This window comes from Canis lupus, chromosome 22 (genome assembly GCF_048164855.1).
Source record: "Canis lupus baileyi chromosome 22, mCanLup2.hap1, whole genome shotgun sequence".
NCBI lineage: Eukaryota > Metazoa > Chordata > Mammalia > Carnivora > Canidae > Canis > Canis lupus.
Window position 1 is genome coordinate 744,972 of NC_132859.1, and position 22,529 is coordinate 767,500.

General features: G+C 35.5%; 1 protein-coding gene across 1 annotated transcript in view; it reads right to left on the bottom strand.

The window, feature by feature from the left end:
- Nucleotides 1-22,529, bottom strand: part of RSRC1 (arginine and serine rich coiled-coil 1) — a 398,138-nt gene that overhangs the window by 64,697 nt on the left and 310,912 nt on the right. The window contains exon 8 of the mRNA XM_072792094.1: nt 12,453-12,521. Within this exon, the coding sequence (XP_072648195.1) occupies nt 12,453-12,521 (69 nt within the window). The remainder of the gene's footprint in view (nt 1-12,452; nt 12,522-22,529) is intronic.

Below are 22,529 nucleotides of genomic sequence, written 5' to 3' on the forward strand. Positions count from 1 at the left end.
CACCACCAATGCTACAAGTGCTAACCCCCCACCTCCTCTGCCCGATTTGCAGCTGGCTCTTATGCATGCTTCCAAGTGTGGCAGCAAGAGTGAACTTCAGTAAATGGTAAACAGAATACTCTCACAAAAACAGACCAGGGGAAAAGAGAAACCACAAAAATGAGCCACCTTCTAGAAATCAAGGTTCCGGCAGCCAGCATGGTGAGTTGTAAGAACCAGAGAAGGCATAAAAGCTTAATAATTTGGCCATAAGAGAGAACAAGAAGTGTGGAACAGGTGCATCCAAGGAAGGTCAGAGAAAATCCCAGATATACCAGGACCAACAAGTAGTACTTCCCACCTAACGGCAAATAGTGAAGATTTGAGGAGGTGTCTGCTATTTCATATACAAAAGCAGTAGCACAAAACTACAAGGAACATGAAAAATCAGTGAGACATGTTATCACCCAGAGTTACCAATAATCCTCCAATAACTGAATTCAAAGGCATGGAATTTTGTGATCTAGCTGATCAATTCCAAATAGCCATTCTGACGAAACTCCACAAGCCACAAGAAAGCAGACAAAGACAATTCAGTGAATCCAGGAAAATATTACATGAACAAAATGAAAAATTTAAGAAAGAGACAGAAATCATAAAAGAGAACCAAACAAATTCTAGAGCTGAAGAAGTCAATGAATGACATAAACAAAATGCAACAGAGAGCATTTGTTTCAGAATAGACCAAATGGAAGACAGAATAAGTGAGGGCTTAGGAACTCTGAAATAATTCAAATAGAGAACAAAGAGTAAAATAAAAGAGTGAAGAAAGCTCACCTGATCAATAAGACCCCATCAAATGTACAAATATTAGAATAACTGGGATTCCAGAAGAAGAGAGGGAGAAGCCAGAAAGTTTAAAGAAATAATAGCTGAGAACTTCCCAAACCCATGGAAAGACTTGCACATTCACGTTCATGAAGCAAACAGATCAGCCTATTGTCTCAAAGAGATATTACAATTAAACTATCAAAAATCATAGAGAACTCTAAAAGCAACCAGAGGGAAAAAGATTGTAACCTACAAAGGAATCCCCAACAGGCTATCAGGGGATTTCTCAGCTGAAACCCTACATAGGCTAGGACAGGGTAGAATGACATATTCAAAGTATTCAAAGAAAAAAAAAAGGCCAGCCAACAATATTCTATACATCAAAGTTATACTTCAGATGTGAAGGAGACAGAAAGACCTGGCCAGACAAACAAAAGTTAAGGGAGTTCATGACCCTTAGACCCGCCTTGAAGGAAATGTGGAAACTTCCTCAAGCTGAAAAAAAGATGTTAATTAGTGACATGCAAACATATGAAAATATACAACCCACCAATAAATACACAGTCAGATTTAGGAAACCCAAATTCTTTAAAAGGATGGTGTGTTTAATCACTTAACTACAGTATAAAGGTTAAAAGAAAAACAGTATTAAAAACAACTAGCTTCAATAGTTTGTTAGCAAACATACAATATAAAAGGAGGTCAATTGTGGGGCAGCTGGGTGGCTCAGTTCTAAGTGTCTGACTCTTGATTTCAGCTGGTCATGATCTCAGGGTCATGGGATCAAGCCCCACGATGGGCTTTGTGCTCAGCAGGAAGGCTGCTTGAGGCTCGCTCTCTTCCTCTCCCTCTGCAACCCCCCCCCTTTCTTTCAAATAAATTAATAAACATACAAATATATATATTTTTAAAAAGAGACAAATTGTGACATCAAAAATATAAAAGAGAGAAGTAGAAGGGTGACATCAAAAATATAAAAGGAAGAACTAAAAGGGCTGAGCTTTTATATGTGATCGAAGTTAACTTGCTATCAGCTTAAAACAGACTATTTTATCTGTAAGATGTTTTATGTAAGCTTCACGGTAACCACAAAGCAAAAACCTAGGGTAGATTCACAAAAGATAAAGAAAGGAGAAACAGAGCAAACCACCCTGGAAAATCACAGAGGAAAAAGAAACAATGCAACTACAAAACAGCCAGAAAGCAACTGATAACAATGGCATTAGTAAGTCCTTACATATCAATCTAGGTATCCCTTGCTGTTTGAAAGTTCAAGTTCGCACTATGCCACTTCACTTTTACAAAGAACTATGTTAGTACCTATTTTCGCTAACCAAAAGAAATCTAAAGAGGATTTTCGCTTTTATGAAAAAAAGGCAAAAAGCAAAAATAGCACTCTGTGTTTTACAGTGAGGTACTGTAGAGGCAGCATGTACCCCAAGAATGGCACTGCCAAGATCCTTCCCCAGGAACTATACTCCGCATTTTAGCACAGAGAGCCATAGCTTTGAACTATGCCTGTGAGCATCTGTGCTTTATCTCAATTGACTTTGTGCGTCTATTAGCAAGATCTGTCCTAAAGTATCAGAAAAGAGGTTATTTTTTTTTTTAAGTCTGAGAATGCTCAAAAAATTTCCCATATATATTAATGGTAACTGCTTTGCTTTACACCATTTTGGCTTGTGAAAGATTTCATAGGAACAATCTACTTAGATAGCAGGAGAAATCTGTAATTACTCTAAATATAAATGTATTGAATTCACCAATCAAAAAGCACGAGTGGCTGGGTAGATAAAAAAAAAGGCACAACTATATAGTGTCTACAAGAGATTCACTTCAGAATTAAGGACACACACAGACTCAAAGTGAAAGGACAGAAAAAGATATTTCATGTAAGTGTAAACCAAAAGAAAGCACAAGTAGCTGTACTTATACCAGACAAAATAGACTTTAAGCCAAAAATAGTAGTAAGAAACAAGGAAGGTCATTATAAAACGGTAAATAGGTCAATTCATCAAGACGATGTAATAATCATGAATATATATGAAAGACATATATGGTCTTGGCAGTGATTTTTGGATATAACATTCAAAGTATAAACAAAAGCTAAAATCGATAAGTGGGACTACCTAAAACTCAAAAGCTTCTACACAGCATAAATCATCAACAAAATAAAAAGGCAACCTACAGAATGAGAAAAAATATTTGCAAACCATATATTGCATAAGTGCTAAATATCCAAAATATATAAATAAAGAACTCATACGACTCAATAAAAGAAAAACAATGTGACTTAAAAATGGGCAGAGGAAGTCAACAGACACTTTTCCAAAGAAGACATCCAGATGGTCAACAGGTATAAGATGTTCAACATCACTTATCATTAGGGAAATGCAAATCAAAACCACAGTGAAACGCCACTTCGCACCTGTTAGAATGGCTATCATCAAAAAGGCAAGAGATAGCAAATGTTGATGAGGTTATGGAGAAAAGGGAACCCCTGTATACCGTTGGATGGAATGTAAATTGGTATAACCACTTTGGAAAACAGTACAAAAGTTCCTTAAAAATTTAAAAATAGAACTACCATATGATGCAGCAATTCCACCTCTAGGTATTTATCTGAAGAAAACAAAAACTAATTCAAAAAGATAACTTTACTCCCTTGTTCATTGCAGCATTATTTTCAATAGCCAAGATATGGGAAACAACCAAAATATCCATCAACAGATGAATGGATAAAGATGTGATGTGTACACACACACACACACACACACACACACACACACACACAGGGACATTAATAAAGTATCATTCAGAGAAAGAAGGAAATCCTTCTATGATCAAAAAGTCTGATTCAAAATATTTAAGGTACAGAAACATATGCTTCCTTTTATCCCTATGAATAATGTATAATGCTTACTTTATACCATATTCCCCGAACACCATTTATTATTTCACATATCTCTACTATCAAATAGATAGTAGATGCAACAAAATGTTTATATTGTGTTTCTAGCAAGTGGGATGAACTAGGTTTCATTTTTTTCATTCATATTTCTTTTAGTGAAGGGTTGGCTGGTGACAATTTTCCTGTTTTTGCTTATATTTACTGTACCTTCTTTTTTTAATTAAAAACATATTTCTTGAAATATGCTCAACATACAAGTTACATTAGTTTCTGGTATACAAAATAGTGATTCCACACTGCACCTTCATTCTTGAAGGATATTTTTGCTGGGTTTAGAACTCTAAGTTTGCAGTTATTTTCTTTCATGAATTTAAAGGTGTCATTCTACCAGGTATTGGCTCAAGCATGCCTTCCTAAATGTTCCGTTCAGAAATCAGCTCTGGTCTGGTATTTGCTACTCTGAATGTAATCTATTTTTCTCTACTGTTTTAAGATATTTTGTCTTTGGCTTTTATAACTTTTAATGTAACGTGTCTGGTTTGGAGTTTGTAGCATTTTATTAGTTTGTAGCGTGATGTCTTTTGACTGTTTTGGAAAATTCTCAGCCATTTACTGCCCAATACTGCTTATCCTAAGTTTCTTTTTTTCTGGGACTTCAAGTATAGACACTAAATCTTTTCATCTTATCCCTTAGGTCCTTTACTTGTACTTTCCACCGGTACTTTCGCTGTACTTTTACCTGTAATTGTTTTTCAGTGCTTCATTCAAGATGTTTTCTTCTAAGCTTTCAGTTCTCCAAATCTTTTTCCTGCTCTACGGAGTTGGACCTTAAGCCTTCATTAAGTTCTTGATTTCGGTTAATGCATTTTTCAGTTCAATATTTTCTTTAAAATTTTTAAGTTTCCAACTATGACCACGAATTTTCAGTATTGTTTTCTATTTTCATGAACAAATAAGCAGAGTAACACTAAAATTTGCATCTAACAACTCCATTATCTTGATCCTCTGTAAATCTGTTCCTACTGACTGCTGTTTCTCTTATCTTCTTTCTCATGGTTCTTCATCTTGTCTTGTTTTCTCGTATGCCTGGTTATTTTTATTTTTAAAATTTCTTAATTTTTATTTTTTTAAAGATTTATTCATTCGAGAGAGAAAGGGAGAAAAGCATGAGCAGGGGGGAGGGGCAGAAGGAGAAGCAGACTTCCTGCTGAGGGAGCCCAACATGGGACTTGATCCCAGGACCCTGGGATCATGAACTGAGATGAAGGCAGATGCTTAACCAACTGAGCCATGCAGGCGCCCTGCCTGGGTATTTTAATGGATGTCACATAGAAGCAGCTGTAAAGATAATTTGGGCTAATGCTCCCTTCTTCCAGAAAGGATTTATATCTGCTTTGGTAACTGGATAGATGAACCAGCAATCTTGAATGATCTTATTTCAGTCAGGAATTGAGATGATTCAAACCTGGGCTTCAGTCCCTAGAGGTGCCTGTCTATTTCTGGTTCATCTTTACTTTTAGGGAATAATCTGTTAAGATCTCAACCTAAAGCCTGATGGTTTTATCAGTCTTCCTTTCCTTTCCTGGCCCTGAATTCTAGTTTTTATCCCCATAGCTCCAAGAGTCTCTCAAAAGTGTTACCCAGGTTCTTAGTCCTTCAGTGACCTCTTTAAGAATTGGCAGACAGATGATACTACTGGAATCATCTCTAGGGGAAAACTGGCTCCAAATGTTGAGCTTACCATTTTTTCCTGGAACTGAGACCCATACTTCTCCACTGCCTCAATAACTCTCTGATGCCTTCAAACATATGTCTTAATGTTTTGACCAGCTTTTCTGTTTTCAGAAGGAGGGTGAGATCAAACAAGCTAGTTCCACCATATATCTTCATCCCATAAATTCTGATAAGTGATTTTATACTTTCAACGGTGATTTCCTTTTTTTAACCTATGAATCACTGAGGAGTGATTTTTAAAAATAAAGTATTTTTAAAATTAATAATAAAATAGCAACATTTGGTGAAGTCTATAAAATGGTTTCATATCTACTCTATCACAACTACATTCTTAGATGGTAGATGACTTGTTATCATCACTTTTATTTATCAACAGACAGGAAACTGGGCTAACAGGGACCTCTTATGGTTACACAGAGGATGAGAACACTAATCCCTATTTGATCTTATTGTATTTTCATGTTTATTTCCTGTCTTCCCCCTCCAGAATATATACTCTTTGAGTATAGGGGCCTTGACTTCCTTATTCACTGCTCTATTTATATGGCTTGGAATAGTACCCAGCATGTGCTGGTCAGTATATTTTTTGAATTGATAAAAGTTACAAGAAAGAATGAATGGGGTGCCTGAGTGGCTCTGTCGGTTGAACATCTGACTGTTGGTTTTGGTTCAGGTCATGATCTCATGGGTCATGACTGAGTCCTGGAATGGCATCTGTGCTCAGTGGCGAGTCTCCTTGAAGATTCTCTCCCTCTGCTCCTCCCCTCACTCATGTACACCCCCACATGTTCTCTCGCACTCTCTCTCTCTCCAATAAATAAATCTTAAAAAAAAAAAGAATGAATGATAGGAGTTTGATCACTATACTCTTTTGTGTTATAATTCTTAGTAAAAATATTTTATATTTTTGCAGTACTTGTAATATAAAGTAATTTTTAAATTCCATATGTCATTGCTAATAATTTTAGGCTGATTTGATCATCTTCCTCACTTTTAGAGTCACAGTGAAGTTTAGGGACTTATTCAATCACAGAGCCAGTAAATGGTAGAGCTGGCACTCTGCATCTCATTCTCTTCCTTCAGCTAGAATAAGCTAGGGCTATTTCCACCAGGTACAGCTGACTTCAGAACTGTACACCTGTAGGCATTCACTAGGTATGTCAGCTTTCCAATGTTTAATTTATAATGGAAATATCTGATTGAAAAGAAAGCTGTAGCCCTTAGTTGGTCTTGCAATTTGTGTAGAGAACAGAAAATATTTAAATTAGTAAGGAAATACATGATGGCCGGCCACTGGAGGCCTAACAATGGTTAAACAGAGATCAGAGTATCTGTATTCCATACACATGAACACCTTACTGAAAATAAATAAAATGTGATCTAAACTGGCTTCTAAGTCCATATAGAGCACAGCTGAAAGCATCTGAAGCAAAAAACATGATTAGTGAGCTATCGGGAAATGAAGCATCCTTTTCTTTGTTAAAAAGTTAGTTAAAAATGAATTAGCACACATTTATTGGCAGAATTAAAACTGAGGAAAAAATAGCTGATGTTCTGTAATATGACAGATAACATACAAAAGAAAGGTTAAAAATGTTTAAAATCAAGATCTTGCAGACACGGAATCAAGGGGACTATAAAGGACAAATCACAGCTGAGGGAAATAGGACAGATGGCTAGGCTAAATAACTAGATATTTGTTCTTGAGTGATTTTTGACTAAATAAAAAACTTGAAGAAAAAATATGGAATAAAGCAATGCATTCAACCTAAGCAGATTAATTTTCTTTTTAAACGAAACAGCTTTCTAACATTAGAGCTAATGTGTTAAAAGACTATACAGATATTTTACAAAACACTACATTATGAAAGATGTGGAACTGTTAAATCTGATACATGGGAACACAAATTTCCTTAAAAAGGATATTTTAAAACCACCTAATAAAGTGAGATAAGAGTGGGGAATGCTTTCAAATGTTTAAATCTATGAAGGAAAAAAAAATACTGCATATTATAACAGGTAGCCAATTAAGGATGAAGGCTTTTAAAAAAGGACAATCCTTATTTCCATCTTACCTATTTACATCAACATGCCACCAGAATAAACAGTGACTCCCAAATGATACTCCTGCACCTGCACTTTACCCTTCTAACTTCACTCCAACGTTCTTATAAAGGATCTCTTCTTACAAAGAAGGAATAAGGGATGTCTCAGAGTCCCCAACACTCCTCTTCTTCTCTGGTCTTAGGTAAGGAACCGCAGGGGAAAGAAAAAAGGGATTACAACAGCTCCCTCCCTGAGTGCAGTAAGACCTGGTATTAAGTGTGCTTTATGCTAGGGACCTTAAAACACTGGGAGAGCCAGGACCTCTGAGAAAGGTGCCTGAGATATGACATGCTTAGGTCTGGCTCTGGTCCAGGTTCTGAAGGTGGTGTGAACTTGACAAGTGGGTGTCTTACATAAACCAGCCATTCACTAGGGAGGAAAGCAGAGAAATTATTAGGAAAAGGACATGGACACCTACACAAAATGTCCTTCTAACTAGAGTATCTTGCCTGTTGGGTGTCCCAGAAACCAGTGAGGAAACCTAATATGGGTCCACATCTATCTAACGACACAAAAAAATACAGTAAAGAAATGCTTATGGGCAAGATTCAGAGAAGAGGGCAGAGGATAGAAGAAGAGGGAATTAAATCATATTATATTTGATCATAAAGGCTATGATTTATGTTTAAAGAAGGGGAATGTGTATTGCAGTCATACTGCCCGGGTCTGTGTACTGGCTTTATTACTCACCAGCCACAGAGCAACTCTCTGTGCCCTATTTTCCTATCCTCCCGACAATATGGGGATAATAACAGCACACACGTCAAAGAATTAATGAGGATTAAGAGGTTAAAATATGTGAAATACTTAGAACATTGCCCGTGATCCCTTCTTCCTTTCAGCTACTTGCACTTTTTATCCCCACCTTTGCCAAAGGATTGACAACAAGACCAAAAAAAATGAAATTAGGCTAATTGGTTTTACTTTTTGTCAATTACGTATGGCAGATATTCATATTGTGTTCATATTGTCATTGTCCACCATTTCCATAAATAATTTACACTGGGTTCCCTAACATTTTTGGAAAAAAATATTTGAAGTAGAAAACTAACAGATGGGTAGAGCTGCTCTGAATAAACACAAGGGGAAAAGGAATTCAAAAGCTGCTATACCTATGGCACAAATAAGAAATTCATATTAGAGAGAAGTCAAAATACAACAGAAGACTTTTATCTTATAAATAGATTTATTTATTTATTTTTATTAAAGATTTTATTTATTTATTCATGAGAGACACAGAGAGAGAGAGAGAGAGAGAGAGAGGCAGAGACACAGGCAGAGGGAGAAGCAGGCTCCACACAGGGAGCCCAATGTGGGACTCGATCCTGGGTCTCCAGGATCACACCCTGAGCCAGGGGCAGGTGCTCAACCACTGAGCCACCCAGGTGTCCCTTTATAAATGGATTTAAAACATAACTAAAACCCTAAAATAAATACTATATTAAATATAAAAATAAAATAAAGAAAACCTAAGAAGTTTTGCTAAAGCATGCAATTATACAAAAAACCTACCAAAGATAAAAGTTGAAATGACTTGTAATTACATATAGTCAGAACATTTTCAAACACATACAAAGAAAAAGAGAAGCTGAAGTCAAGCATTTATTATATCAAAGAATAAGGAAGAAAGCAGAACTGAAAGATTTAATGTTACTCATTTTTCCTAAGATATAATCCAGGAAAAAGTACTTATTTTTTAAGAAGGACACTATAAACCTAAACTTTAAATATTCAGCTGACTTTTACTAAAGAATGTAACTTTTATATAATTTAATTTAAATGGAAAGTTAGAGAGTAAATGGTTCAAGAAAGAAGATCCATACCAACGTACTAGTAATAGTCAATGAGTGGAAACTCAACAGAGCTGTGTAGACCATGAAGACCACTCCGGGCTCCCACTGTTTAAAGGGTAGAAGGCAAAGTAGTTACCCTGGACAAGTTTTGGTGAGTAGCCTGACTTTATTGGCTATGATACTTGCAAACATAGTTATGATACTGATTTAAGAAGACTCAAAGGAAAGGACTGCGTAGTAGTCAGAATGTATTTGCAAGGCACAGATCTTGCTATGCTAATACAAGAGCTTTTTTGAGGTAACAGAGAATGGCTAAAAGGAGCTGGGCAGATAACATTTATCTACATTTTAACAATGCTTTCAATCCTGTGCTGCATATCAGCATGCTGAGAAATTAAGAGATGAACTGTATAAATGATGTGATAGAATGAATTACTAGTGGCTTATAGATTGGAAATATAGGATTATTACTCTTTCAGACGCAGAAATATATACACATACAGATGTAGCTCAGGTTTCAGTTTGTAGCTAATTATATGAAATAAAATAAATGCAGCTTATACATTAATCATGTTCAAGAAGGGTTAATTTGATTGCACTCAAGTATCTAGATAACACATAAGAAAACAATTTTGGAAGCAAACAAGAACAAAGAATGAAATCAGTGTCACATAGGTTCTTTTTCAGTAGAATTTTTCTTCACCATTTGTGTTAATATTCCTATGACTTTTGTATGCACATAATATTCAATGAGCTTAGGTAAGGACTTGATAAATCCATTAGCAAATATTGATAGAATTTTGAAGCTCCTTGTTTTCTTTTTGAATTGCTGCGATTCTTTAGAGAAATAGCCTAATGGATGAGGTCTTATCTTAGAAAAGAGACATAACAAAGTTGGGGTATACTTTCAGTGAGGTTATTTAAAATCAATTACAAGGTTAAGATAAGTCATTTAAGCATGGATTTGAAAGAACAAAGGGTAAACTGGTCATTCATTCATTCATTCATTCATTCATTCCATAATTAAGAAACAGTATTTTTTATGTGCTAGGCATTCTGGATACTAAATCCTCCATAATCCTAGAGTTTATACCTTTGCCAGGATGACAGACTTATAAAGATGCTAATTAAAACAGCTATAATTAGAGGGATGTCCTTTTCAAACACTTCTCAGGTACTGAAATGAAAAAGGTTACTGTATATCACAGACTAAGTGCAAGGTCAGTTTGACTTCCTGAATGTCTAAAGGAAAGAAATACTTTCAAAGGAATTGTAATAGAATGTTCCAGTATCTGTAGTTACTTAAGAAATTCTTAGTAAAATATCTTTAAAAATATGTGTAGAGGTGATTTAGTGAAAAAAAAGAGAGACTATTATAAATATCAATTATTGCTATGTAAATGAAGGGTTCCAAAGTATTTAAAATGCTTGTTTCACTAGCACAAGCATTCATATTATCTGTTTTTCATAATAATAAATCACCTAGCAATTTCAGTATCTGTGGTTACCACATCAGCGCCATACTTTTTTAACTGCTCATGACTCCAATTAAGATTTGAATTAATGAGATTAGACTAATAACTATTAGAACATATATTCACTCTGTTGGTTGGTAATAAGTACCACACTTGTAATTTACAGTACCACAATGTTTTATAAGGACTATTATGTTATTAATTAGTTACATTGATCAGAATACCACATAACATAGAAGTACTAAATATTATAATTTGCTTAGGCTACTTTGCATCTAGTATTATATCTATTTTTTCTATGGGTGACGATAAACATCATTGAAATCAGATAGATCGTTTCTACTAACAATGCCAAAATGTGCACTTCAGAAAGTCAAAGAAGAGAATTCTTGCCATTGGAATTCACTTGTTTTCTCACTATGGCATAAAATTAGTTGATCTAAGACAAAAGCATAACGTCGGGACTTACAGGGGTCAAATGGTACGAAAACGATCCATTCGTATAAATCAGTCCACATTTAATTTGAATCTACTTATTTGTAGGGCTCTGTCACCTGAACCTAGTTTTTGTTGTTGGTTTTTACCTAGTTGTTGGTTTTTACTTTGGGGCCTTGGCTCTAACAGAATACTGCTTTTAGGCATTCCAAAACACAAACATTTTAAGGTTTGATAGGATCCCAGCCTCCACTGTTAAGTTGGGAGGGCATTAAAATTTTTTTTTTTTCTGGTTGTTCCAGTAAAAGATATGTACTAAGATAAAAATTACAAGTTTCAGATTTAGACAAGAGCACTCAAAGCCAATATCTGGAACATATCAGGCTTTAATTTCTTGAAAGCTCACAGAGGAAATAGTTACTCTGCTAATTAGCCAGTGAAGTGACATGATTGCCAGTCCACGTGGATCATCAACTTAACTCACTGAGAAAGACTTGCCTGGATCTTGCTTTAAGCACTGTATTTATGACAGTATAGCTAAAGCCTCTGTGACGAAAAATGTAAAATATTCACTCACATGAATCATAGCAACTAAAGGGGAAATAAAAATTTGTTAGGGGAGATAAAAATGTATTAGGTTTTTTTGTGTAATATTTTTGGGTGGTGGCTTCAATGTTTTCAACAGAAAATATTTAACCTATAGAAATTCTGACATGAATTTCTTAATTTGAATTATGGTAATTTCTGACACTTCATATTTTATTGCTACCTTTTAACAGCTTTTTAAAATATTGTTGAGAAGGGAACTTTTCTTCCTTATTGTTAAAACGTTTCAAAATGTACACATAAATTCAATCCATTTCTATAACTGATTTTGATAATTTGTTAACTTAGAGTTAAAAGTCAGAAGGAAACAAACCAGCACCAGATCTACTTCATAATTTTTCCCCAAAATACATACTAGGATGCTTATAAACTAATCTTATGCTAGCAAACATTACTTAGCATCCAAGACACTGAATACAGCATGATATTATGTCAGAGTTTAGGTTCATGAAGTAGCATGAGGTATCCCCCAAGACATTTGATTATAATCTATGGTTTTCCCAGGGAATGAAGACAATCACACCAAATAGTGATTCCCCAACAGAATGACTGCTTTGAAGCAAAAGGAACACATGACTTTACCTTCCTCCTTTCTTCTCTTTGCTTCTTCTTCATTTCTTTCTTTTGCTTTCAATGCTTCATCAGCTTTTGCTGAAACAAAAACAATGGAATTTCTGTTATTTTGTCTGTATCATAAAACATTGAAAATATTGGGGAAAGGGAAAAGAAATCCATTGCATATTTCTTGTGACATAAAACAAGAAACCAAAATGGCTGAAAATGTTTAATATATCTTTTACATATATTCAGAATCTTTAAAATGTTTATTTAGAATCTTTAAAGCTTAGTTCAAGATAATCTCTGTACAAAAAAAGAAAATTAATTTAAGCAACATAAAGTTTAAATGATGGTATATGAATTGGGAATACCTGTTGGTCATTAAAAGTCATCTATTTTAAACTTTGGAGGAAAGTTCTTAAGCTACAATTCACATTTTAAATATAAGAAGCTTGTAATATCTTTGGAACAGTATCAAATTAGGTAGCATATTATTTTTTTTCATTGCATATCAGAGTAGCAGTTCTTTATTCATGTTATGACAGCATTTGGTAAAAAGAATCTTTTTCCCTCTAGAAACCTCTTCCCTTATTACTTAATTATCTACTAGTTGCTCAACTGCAGGGGTTTTCAAACACTTTACTACAGATGTTAAAGAAGATTAAAAATATACAGCACAGTAACAAGGGACTATCAATATACTCTGTAAATTAATTAAATTTCTGTTCTAGCACATCATTTATTCCAAAGCATTAATGTCTCAAAGGAGCGATTCTCCTTTATTGCCAGCTCACTGCCTGATGAGTGAACTAAGTGAAAATAAGTCTCTAATAGCATTATAGTTGATGAAATATTAAGTTAAAAAAGTATTGCCTCGTCAAAAGAGAAAGAATCAAACTGTGCCAGCATTAAACTTTAGATGAGCCTTTATTATAATGATAACAGCAATGTAAACTGTGATTTAAAAAATAAACACGCTCTTCAGTTTTTTTTTGCTGCATATATTTTTCCTATGTAAAATCAACATATTCTTTAGAAGTATAAAACCTGGCTTTAAAAGAGGAATTAAAAAAATACCACATATATAACTATTTTTCTTCAAAGTCTTGTTTTTCTTCACCATCAATATTGACAATTTCTTAAAACATAAAACTTATATAATAGTACTGTGAAGTGCTATATCCAATTACATAGACATCTGTTTCCATTTACAAGCTTTAATACGTACTTAGACTGCATTTAAAGTCATGAAATATTAAAACTTTTATGCCACTCTGTATCATTGCAAGAATCTATTAAATTAGATAATAAAAACAAACCACCAGTAACTCTAAAGACTTTTACTTCATTTACACTTTATTCTCCCTGGTAGAAGGACAAGGATAATAGAAATTCCATTTAAATTCAATTTTGGTTATATGTGTAATTGTAGATATACCCCTTGAGTCATGTAAAATGCTCAGCTTATGTTTCTTTCAAATTATCCCGCTCAGATTCACATTCTACTCCTTACAACCATCTTCAATATGTATTAGCCGAGCTCATTAGACTGAAATTTAATAATGCAAACATCAGGTGGATTTCAAGAACCTCCATTAACAACGTAAGATGGATTGCTTATATATAGCTCTTGGGCCAACTGGGCACAATTTAAATTCAATAAACTACCCTGCCTAAATCTGATTTATCTATTTCACTATGCCAGTTTGTCCTTTCTTACTGATTTGTTGCTATACATGGACAATTCATTGGAATATTGTTTTATATGTTTTTTTTTTTTAAAACTGCAAATGGCTCTTGTGCTGTGGTTAAATATTTTATGTAATGGAGCTTCATGCTGTCAATCAAGATTTCCAAGTGTGTGTGCGTGTGTATATAAATAAAAAACACCCCTTTGAATTATGTCAAAATAGCATAGATAACAATTTAAAAAGCACACATTTGAAAATTTTATCAATAATCAACATGTTCTCTACAACGAATCTGAATGAATTCACTCAAAGAAAATTCATTTATTAAATGGAGTCATTCAGATAAATCCCTCATCGATTCCTAAGGGAATTTGGAAGAAACTTTTTTTCCTTTCCAATTGCTTTCTGATATTATTTAAATGTATGTAGAGTCATTTATACATGATTTTGTTCATCCTATAATTTTTTATATTCTCTAAAAAATGGCAATCCCAATTTACAGATGGGGATATGAATCTTATTAGATGTACCACAAAATTTGATATCAAAGAACACTACTGGTAAGTGGTAAGAAGTATTCTTATAATTCATGATCATTCCCTTTGGACGTTATAGCAGGACCATTGACCAATAATACATCTTCCACTAACCTCATACACAACTTCTAATCTCTTGCCTCTTCCAAATTCCCCCAGACTTAACATTCCTCTCCAGGCTCTGCTTCCTTCCCTACCCAACCTGAACCCCAAGACAACCATTTCAATTCCACACATAGTAATCAACACGTTAACATGGATCCTTCCATATTGCTCATGTTTCATCAACATCCATAGTTGGTTTCCATTCTCATTTCTCACAATTTCCTATGCTTTCTCCACAAGTGCCAATGACCTCATATCAGCTTCCCTGACACTCGTATTTTTTCGGCCTCAATCTCATTCACCTCTAAACTTTTATGTTCATCAATCCTGACTCCTTTTCCTTGTTTCAGAAAGCAAATCCATTCACTTGTGCTTTAGAATCTAAACCTTTCCATATCCTTTTCGCTTTTTTTCTGTTTCTTGAGATTCAAACTCATTGTTTATCCTTGGACTATAAATACATTCAAAGTCTCACAAACCCTATACAATATTTACTCTTTCAACCAAGTTACTGCTTTTCTTCTTCCTGTTACGTTTTGCCCCTACAGCTTTTGCAAAATGGTCCCTAAAAATTCTGTAATACCCAAATCTACTGGTTACCTCAGTTTTATCTTTACAGTCTCCCCTTCTTAAAAAACTGCTAATGGGGATCCCTGGGTGGCGCAGCGGTTTGGCGCCTGCCTTTGGCCCGGGGCGCAATCCTGGAGACCCGGGATCGAGTCCCACGTCGGGCTCCCGGTGCGTGGAGCCTGCTTCTCCCTCTGCCTGTGTCTCTGCCTCTCTCTCTCTCTCTATGTGACTATCATAAATAAATAAAAAATTTAAAAAAAAAAACTGCTAATGAATCGCATCTCTGTCAATCTTTTTTTTTTGGCTGTGGTCTCTTTACCCACTTTTTACATCTTGGCATTCTGTTCTTAGGCACTCTATAGAAGGTCTAAAATGTAACCCATATGTCTATCATACGTGGCTCCATTTCTGGCCCCTCTCCTGATCATCAGAACTTTTTTTTCAATTATTTCCACACAGACATTTCAAAATCATGTCCATGAGTGAACTCATAAGCTTTCCCTCAAACCTGATCCTCTTCCCTTGATATTTCTTGTTTACTCTCATGCTGGAAATCTTTGTGACACTCTTCCTCGAATCTTACCCTTATGCAGTACATATGATTGGTCGGCAGTTCCACCAGCTTCTACTCCACACATCACCTCTAGAATTAGTCCAGCCCTTTCTATCTTCATTGCCGATAATCACGTTCAGGGCCTTATGTGTTTTCACTTTGAATAAAAAGGGAGTTCCTATTTGATCTTTATACTTTTAATCTTACTCCCTCCAACAAATCTTCTATATTACCACCAGAGCGAGGAATGTGTTACTTGTTTTGTATTCCTAGCAACAAGCACAATATCTAGAACATAGAGATGTCCAGTAAGTGCTAAGTGAATGAACCTGTACCGTTCTACATCGCATAGAAGATCTCGTCGCTCCCTGCTAAAACTGCCTCCGAAGGCATCCTGTTGCAAATACATCCCATCTCGCTCTCATACCACCTAAGGTCTGTCACTGTCTCACCTCAAGGTAACTTTCTAGCCTCATCATTCACCACTCCTCCTCCATTGCCTTGGGGATGCATGGCCTTGCTGGGCCACACTGCCTTTCGTTTGTACTGTCACGCCCGTGTTCTTGCTGATGCACTATCTCACTTTCTTGCTGAGAAAATCTTATCAGGAAGTTTAATTCAAATGTCAGTCTCTTCTATGAAACCTCTGATCAATACCCCTTGTTTCTAAGTGGATCTGATTGCTCCCTCCTTTCTTCTTAGGTATTTTAATACCTTCCTTAGGGAATGTACAATATTTTGTTCCTTCATTAGAGGAAATAGTCAACTCCTGGAGAGGAGGGCACACAGTAGGTGTGATAGAAATTGTGGGCATTCTCTTCCTAAGTCTTCAGCCAGCCTACATTTTCTGGTCTCCCAAGAAGTTCAGCATGGCCGTTTACCTGAATTCAAGCCAAGGAATGTGAGCTTAAGTAATGTGTATCATGTTTGTTTCCATACCCAGCCTATAAAAAGTTCCCATGGGATCCTCATTCTCTCTATTCAAATAGTGGAAGAGAGGACCCTCAGAGCATGAACCCCAAGATAAAAGAAATCTGTGTTACTGAATTTCTGCAGAAAGTAGTGCTTTCCTGAGGGCTTGCATTAATACTGTGATAGGAGCACAAAACAAGTCTATATTGTTTTAAAGGATCCGAAATTTGGAGTTGTTTATTACAGCAGTTTGCGCACTTTGCCTAATACATGAAGTGTTTGATGAATGTTTCCTCAACAAATAATTAAAAGGATTTTGAAAGTCAATACAAATATTATGCTGTTTCTTCTAAAGTGAAGTCTCCTTTCAGAAAAGAAATCCTCTATGACTGTTCATTTGAATGATGAAGATCAGAAAAGCAGTGGCAGAAGTGGTGTGGAGCTAAACAGAGAAATTATTCAGTACATGTGGTTAACAGTATATTACCAGAATTTATTTTCACCTTTACTAATTTCATTTCAAAAATCCACAGGGATACAGCTTTTTAGATCATTGTAGCTGTATGCTTAAGTTAGACTTTAAATGATTTGGGGAGGTAGTTTATATTACCCTATGGAGAGGGAATCAACTGAAGCAAGAATTGGAAGAGACTGACAAGGTATCTAACTCATCCCCTGGTTTTAGAAAGCACTATATTAATTTTTCCAGAGAAAATAATTTTGTAAGGGTTTAACAACCTTCATTTGGAAGTTCTTTCCTATATGTGGCCCAATCTCTGACACTCCACCATCATGAATAGACCAGAAATGTCAAGGAATTCTTACAAAACAATAAGCAGATGGATCAGATCTACAGAAAAATGATTAGAAGAAATCACAGCCCGATCATATTCAGAAGACTAGAAAAACATAGACGTTCCAGGGATGCTTTAAGTTTAAAATCAATGGAGACCAAACAGAGGTGGTAGGACTGAGGTAAGGACTGAGGCATTTGCCAATGGGGAATTATGATTAGAGCAGCTGAACAGTGGCAGTGCCCCCTCAATGTGATAAGCAGGGGTACAGGTAGTGTTTGACCACAAGTAAAGCAGTGAGTACAAGAGGTAAGAGGCCCAGGGATCCATGAGCCGATTAACTACTAGCCCCTATAAAAGGGACGGACGACGAGCTACTAATGTGTCATTCCCAGCAACACACCTTGCCCCCCCAGACACAGTCAATAGACACTGGGTATAATGACCTGAAGTGGCAGGATTATAGGTATTGTCAAATATAAAGACAAATGGCTAGCTTAGAATTACCAGACGTTCGAGAAAAACCAAACCCTTAAGAGATAAAACAGAGGAAAAACAATATAACCAACAATAACACTCTAAAAAAACTAAGCTGAGGAGTAAGAATTAATAAAGCAAACAAAAAGTTTTTGGAATCAGTGTAAATAATATCCTTAAAGAGATCTGAGAAGATACTGATTACATCTTGGAAATTAAATTTTGATTATCAAAATACAACGCCATACGTAAAGTGAAGCAGAGAAGGGATATAAGCTGAAGATCAAATGAGTGTGTGAGGAGGCCTTACCAACGACTCTTCCTTGAGTGTAGTAGAAAAGAACAAAGAGATACACCCATAAGAGAGAAGGTAAGAGATCATGATCATCATCATCGTCAAGGTTAACATTTATTGAAGGCTTACTATGTGCCTTTGTGTTTATGTATGTGTGTGTATTTCACTTAATACTCAAATTGGCTCTATCCTCATTTAACAGATCAGGAAACTGAAGCACAGAGAAGTAAAAGGACTTTCTCAAGGTCATAGAATTAGAAACAAAAATACAAATTGCTTCCATGCCCAAGTTTTACTGTTTGTGAAGAAACTTTTATCTGAAGATATTTTATTCAAAAATCACATGGAAAATTTGAAGAGTCCTCTTGCTTTGTAACAACTATTATTGCATGCTTATCTGTTTTATGTATTTAAGGTATATGTATCTAGAGAGCTTCTTGTCACAGTACTATGCTGAATCCCAGAAGAATCTGCGTCTGAAGGAAATTTCTGAGATTCTCTCCCCCAATCCTTTTCCAAAATATAGTAGCTTAGTGAGCAGTGGTTCTGTTAAGTGTAATTCTGATTCTGAAGTATTATACCACCATTCTGCAACAGTAACTATGTCTCTGAAAAATACCATTACAGTGAACTATGGATCTAGGTAAGAAAATGCCTGAATAAAGACATCACTAATTTTCCTGCTCTGTGTCTGTGACAGCGACCATTAGCAAAGAGCAAAAGTGATATTTACATTTAGGATTTAATTTCCTTTGAACTTTCATGTTGACAGTTAAGGCAGTTTTCATCCTAACCTAGAGAAGAAAAACCTAGTGACCGTGCAGTCTTAGCTCAGCTCTGCCAAAGCCTCTTTCGAGAATTTGATGAAAAGGGAAAAGGAATAAGTGTCTGCTGGAAGAGGTACAAAGGTTTAAATACTGAATAAGTTTACCAATCCAGCAGCTTATCTGGTAGCAAGCATTACTACTCTGTGATATTTTTAAGGCTTTAACAAGAAAAGTGTCATTGTTAGTAGATAAAACAACTTTTATTGAAAGTTTAAAAACACACGTAGTGGTCGGTTATATGGGAAGAAATTTATAAAGATATGTAACAAAATGATATAATTTTGGATCAAGGGTGGTGCACATGCTTCAAGGTAGATCATCATCCATTTAACAACTTAGTTGATAAAATCATGAAAAATTTGAATTCAAGGTACTGAACTTTTAGAAAAGCCTGATCTTTCTTTACATATTTAGAAATAGCAAACCCCAAATATTTCTAAAGGTCCAGAAGTGAACTTAAAAATAACAATGAGAAAAAAATTTAGATTAATAGTAAACTTGATTAGATAAGAATAGTTAAGGATGACTTTCAGAGATGAAAAAATACATATAATATGAAAAATGTAATGTTAAAAAAATCCTAATAGGCCATGATCTTTAAGACTTTCTCAGATATTTTTGCTGGGTTTTACCTACAGCTTAAAAAAATATATATATTTATTTATTCATGAGAGAGAGAAGCAGACACAGGCAGAGGGAGAAGCAGGCTCCCTGTGGGGAGCCCAGTGAGGGACTTGATCCCAGATCCCAGGATGACACCTTGAGCCAAAGGCAGACGCTCAACTGCTGAGCCACCCAGGCATCCCAACCTACAGTCTTTGCACTTATCTAGATCTCAGCACAATGGAAAACCTAAAAACTCACTACTTAACACTACCAAATTCATTTATAGATTTACATATCAATGTGGCTGCTGCTTCTGCATATTTAACAATTATATAAGGATGATCATAGTATTAGCTCGTCCTGGTGCCTCTGCATCCTTCATGGCACAGAAGTGAGGTCTAGTCATTGCAAGTTCTTATTCCTTATCAACTTGTGCCCATTAGTAAATACGAGCAATACAAATGTACACATAAAAACGTTTAATCACATGTAATGTTTGAAATGATTATTCTGAATGTACATCAAACACCATAAGGGTCAAGTCACTATAACTGAAAAACTATTTTACAAACATAAGATTACAATTATTGCAGAGACACTGCAAAAAGGAAAAAAAAGCCATTGTTCATTATCGGTAAATACTCTAAAAATATTAATTTTTGCTAGATCACTGTATAAGCATGTTCATTTTCATTAGTTCTTTCACCTGTCCATTCGAAATAGATTTTTTTTTCGAAATAGATTTTTAAGAAAATATAAAACAGATGACATAGAAAATTCTCCAGCAGAAAACTGTACCTTAATCACTGAGCCAGTGCTGAGGTTTGAGAGATGAAGAGACTAGAAGGGGAAATGCAAAAACAAACAAGCAAATACCTATATACAGGTGCTTTGGAAGTAATGAAGGAAGAGGACACGGTCAGGGAAGGGTTCTAGGAGAAAGCGATACTTGAGCTGCCTCTTGTCAAAGGACAGGCCAGTCCTTCGGGTCATGAAGTCCCCATGAACCAGCACAGTTAAATTTTATGGTTCAACCCAGTCCAGATGGGCCTTGGAATAAACATTAGGAAGAAGAAAGCCAGGAGGTACGCTGTCATAGGATCCAAGGGACATTTAACCACAGACAGAGCTAAGTCCCCAAAGGGGACTGTCTACTGCTAGGGAGACCCTATCGATTCAAAATGACTGCAAGTCAAGAATGAAGTTGCACTACAAATCACAGACAGTGCAGTCAAATTCTCGGAAAATTATGTCTAGCGCTATAAGGAGCTTTAGAGATTTTCTGGCGCGGCATTATGCGTGTGTTCCAGCATTCTATCTGTGTTCCATGGAGTATGAATTCCCCATGATTCTCCATTTAAACAAGTTCCCACAGTGGAATAAGATGGAGCAACACAACACTGACTGGATCTTCCCTCATGGAAGGTCACAATATTCACTGACAAATTTAAAGCTCTGCAATATTCTGCAGTTAAAATCCTGTTTAACTTACGTAGCCTGTGTTTCTCAACTTAATATTACCAAGAACCATTCTTTTTTTTTTTTTTGATAATAAAAAATATACTTGGGAAATGCTAACCTAGTCTAATGCTTTCACCAACTTATTTTAATTTTTCTCTAACTCAGATTCTAAGAGGCATAAAGATATCTCATCATTTAGTTTTTTATAAAACCTTCCCATTTGATCGAGACAGGAGCTATTACTTCCAAAGCATAATTATTCTTTTTCTTAATTTGAGTATAGTTGACCGACAACGTTACATTAGTTTCAAGTGTATAATATAGTGATTTGACAAGTTTATACACTGTGCTGTGCTCACCACAGTGTCGCCCCACCTGTCCCACTCCATCGCTGTTACCTCATCATTGACCGTATTCCTTACGCTCCGCTGCTTCCTCCCTGGACTCCCTCATTCCATAACTGGAGGCCCGTATCTCCCTCTCCCCCTCACCCATTTTGCCCACCCTCTACTCCGTCCCTCTGGCAACCATCAGTTTGTTCTTTGTGTTTATAGTTCTGATTCTGCCAAAGCATGATTATTCTGAAGTCTAGAAGTGATTCTGTATCATCTCATGCTTAAAGTTATTCTATAACTCAGCAGACTATTTACATTTGTTTCCGCAAATTGTTAAAACAACAGTATGATTCAGTGCAAATGACAAATGGAAAACTACAAAATTATATATCTTTTAATTCTTTCCTATTTCTTTAAGCACCAATGTGGGAGTAAAAATGTTTGGAACATACTGGATTATTTCGGTTTGTTTGCTTTTACATAAAATTCCCTTTTGTGTTCTTTGTAATAGTTTCCAAAGTAAGGCTTTTTCTTTTGCTGTTTTATCCTATGCTATGTCTTCTGGATTTTCTCTTAATTCTAATACCCTTAAGTGGGCTTAAAGATTATCCAAACTTGCAGGATTACCTTATCTCCCTTTCTTTGTATTCTACTGGAGAATTTTCTATATTATTTATCAGAAAAGCTCTGATGATCAATTTCACTGCTGAATGACACATTAAGTATGTCCAACAGATGTGCAGCTGTACCTAGAATATTTTAATGCTCTTCACTGGAATAGGTATTTTTCTTCCTAATGTTTCTGCTGGATCCATGAGCATTCCAATGGCAAAGAAAGAATCAAATAGATCTAATTATAATTTAAGAGGAAAAAGTGGATAACTAATAGATTTTTAAGAAATGTGTAAAGTCCTATAGCCTTCTGACCGTGCTTTACAT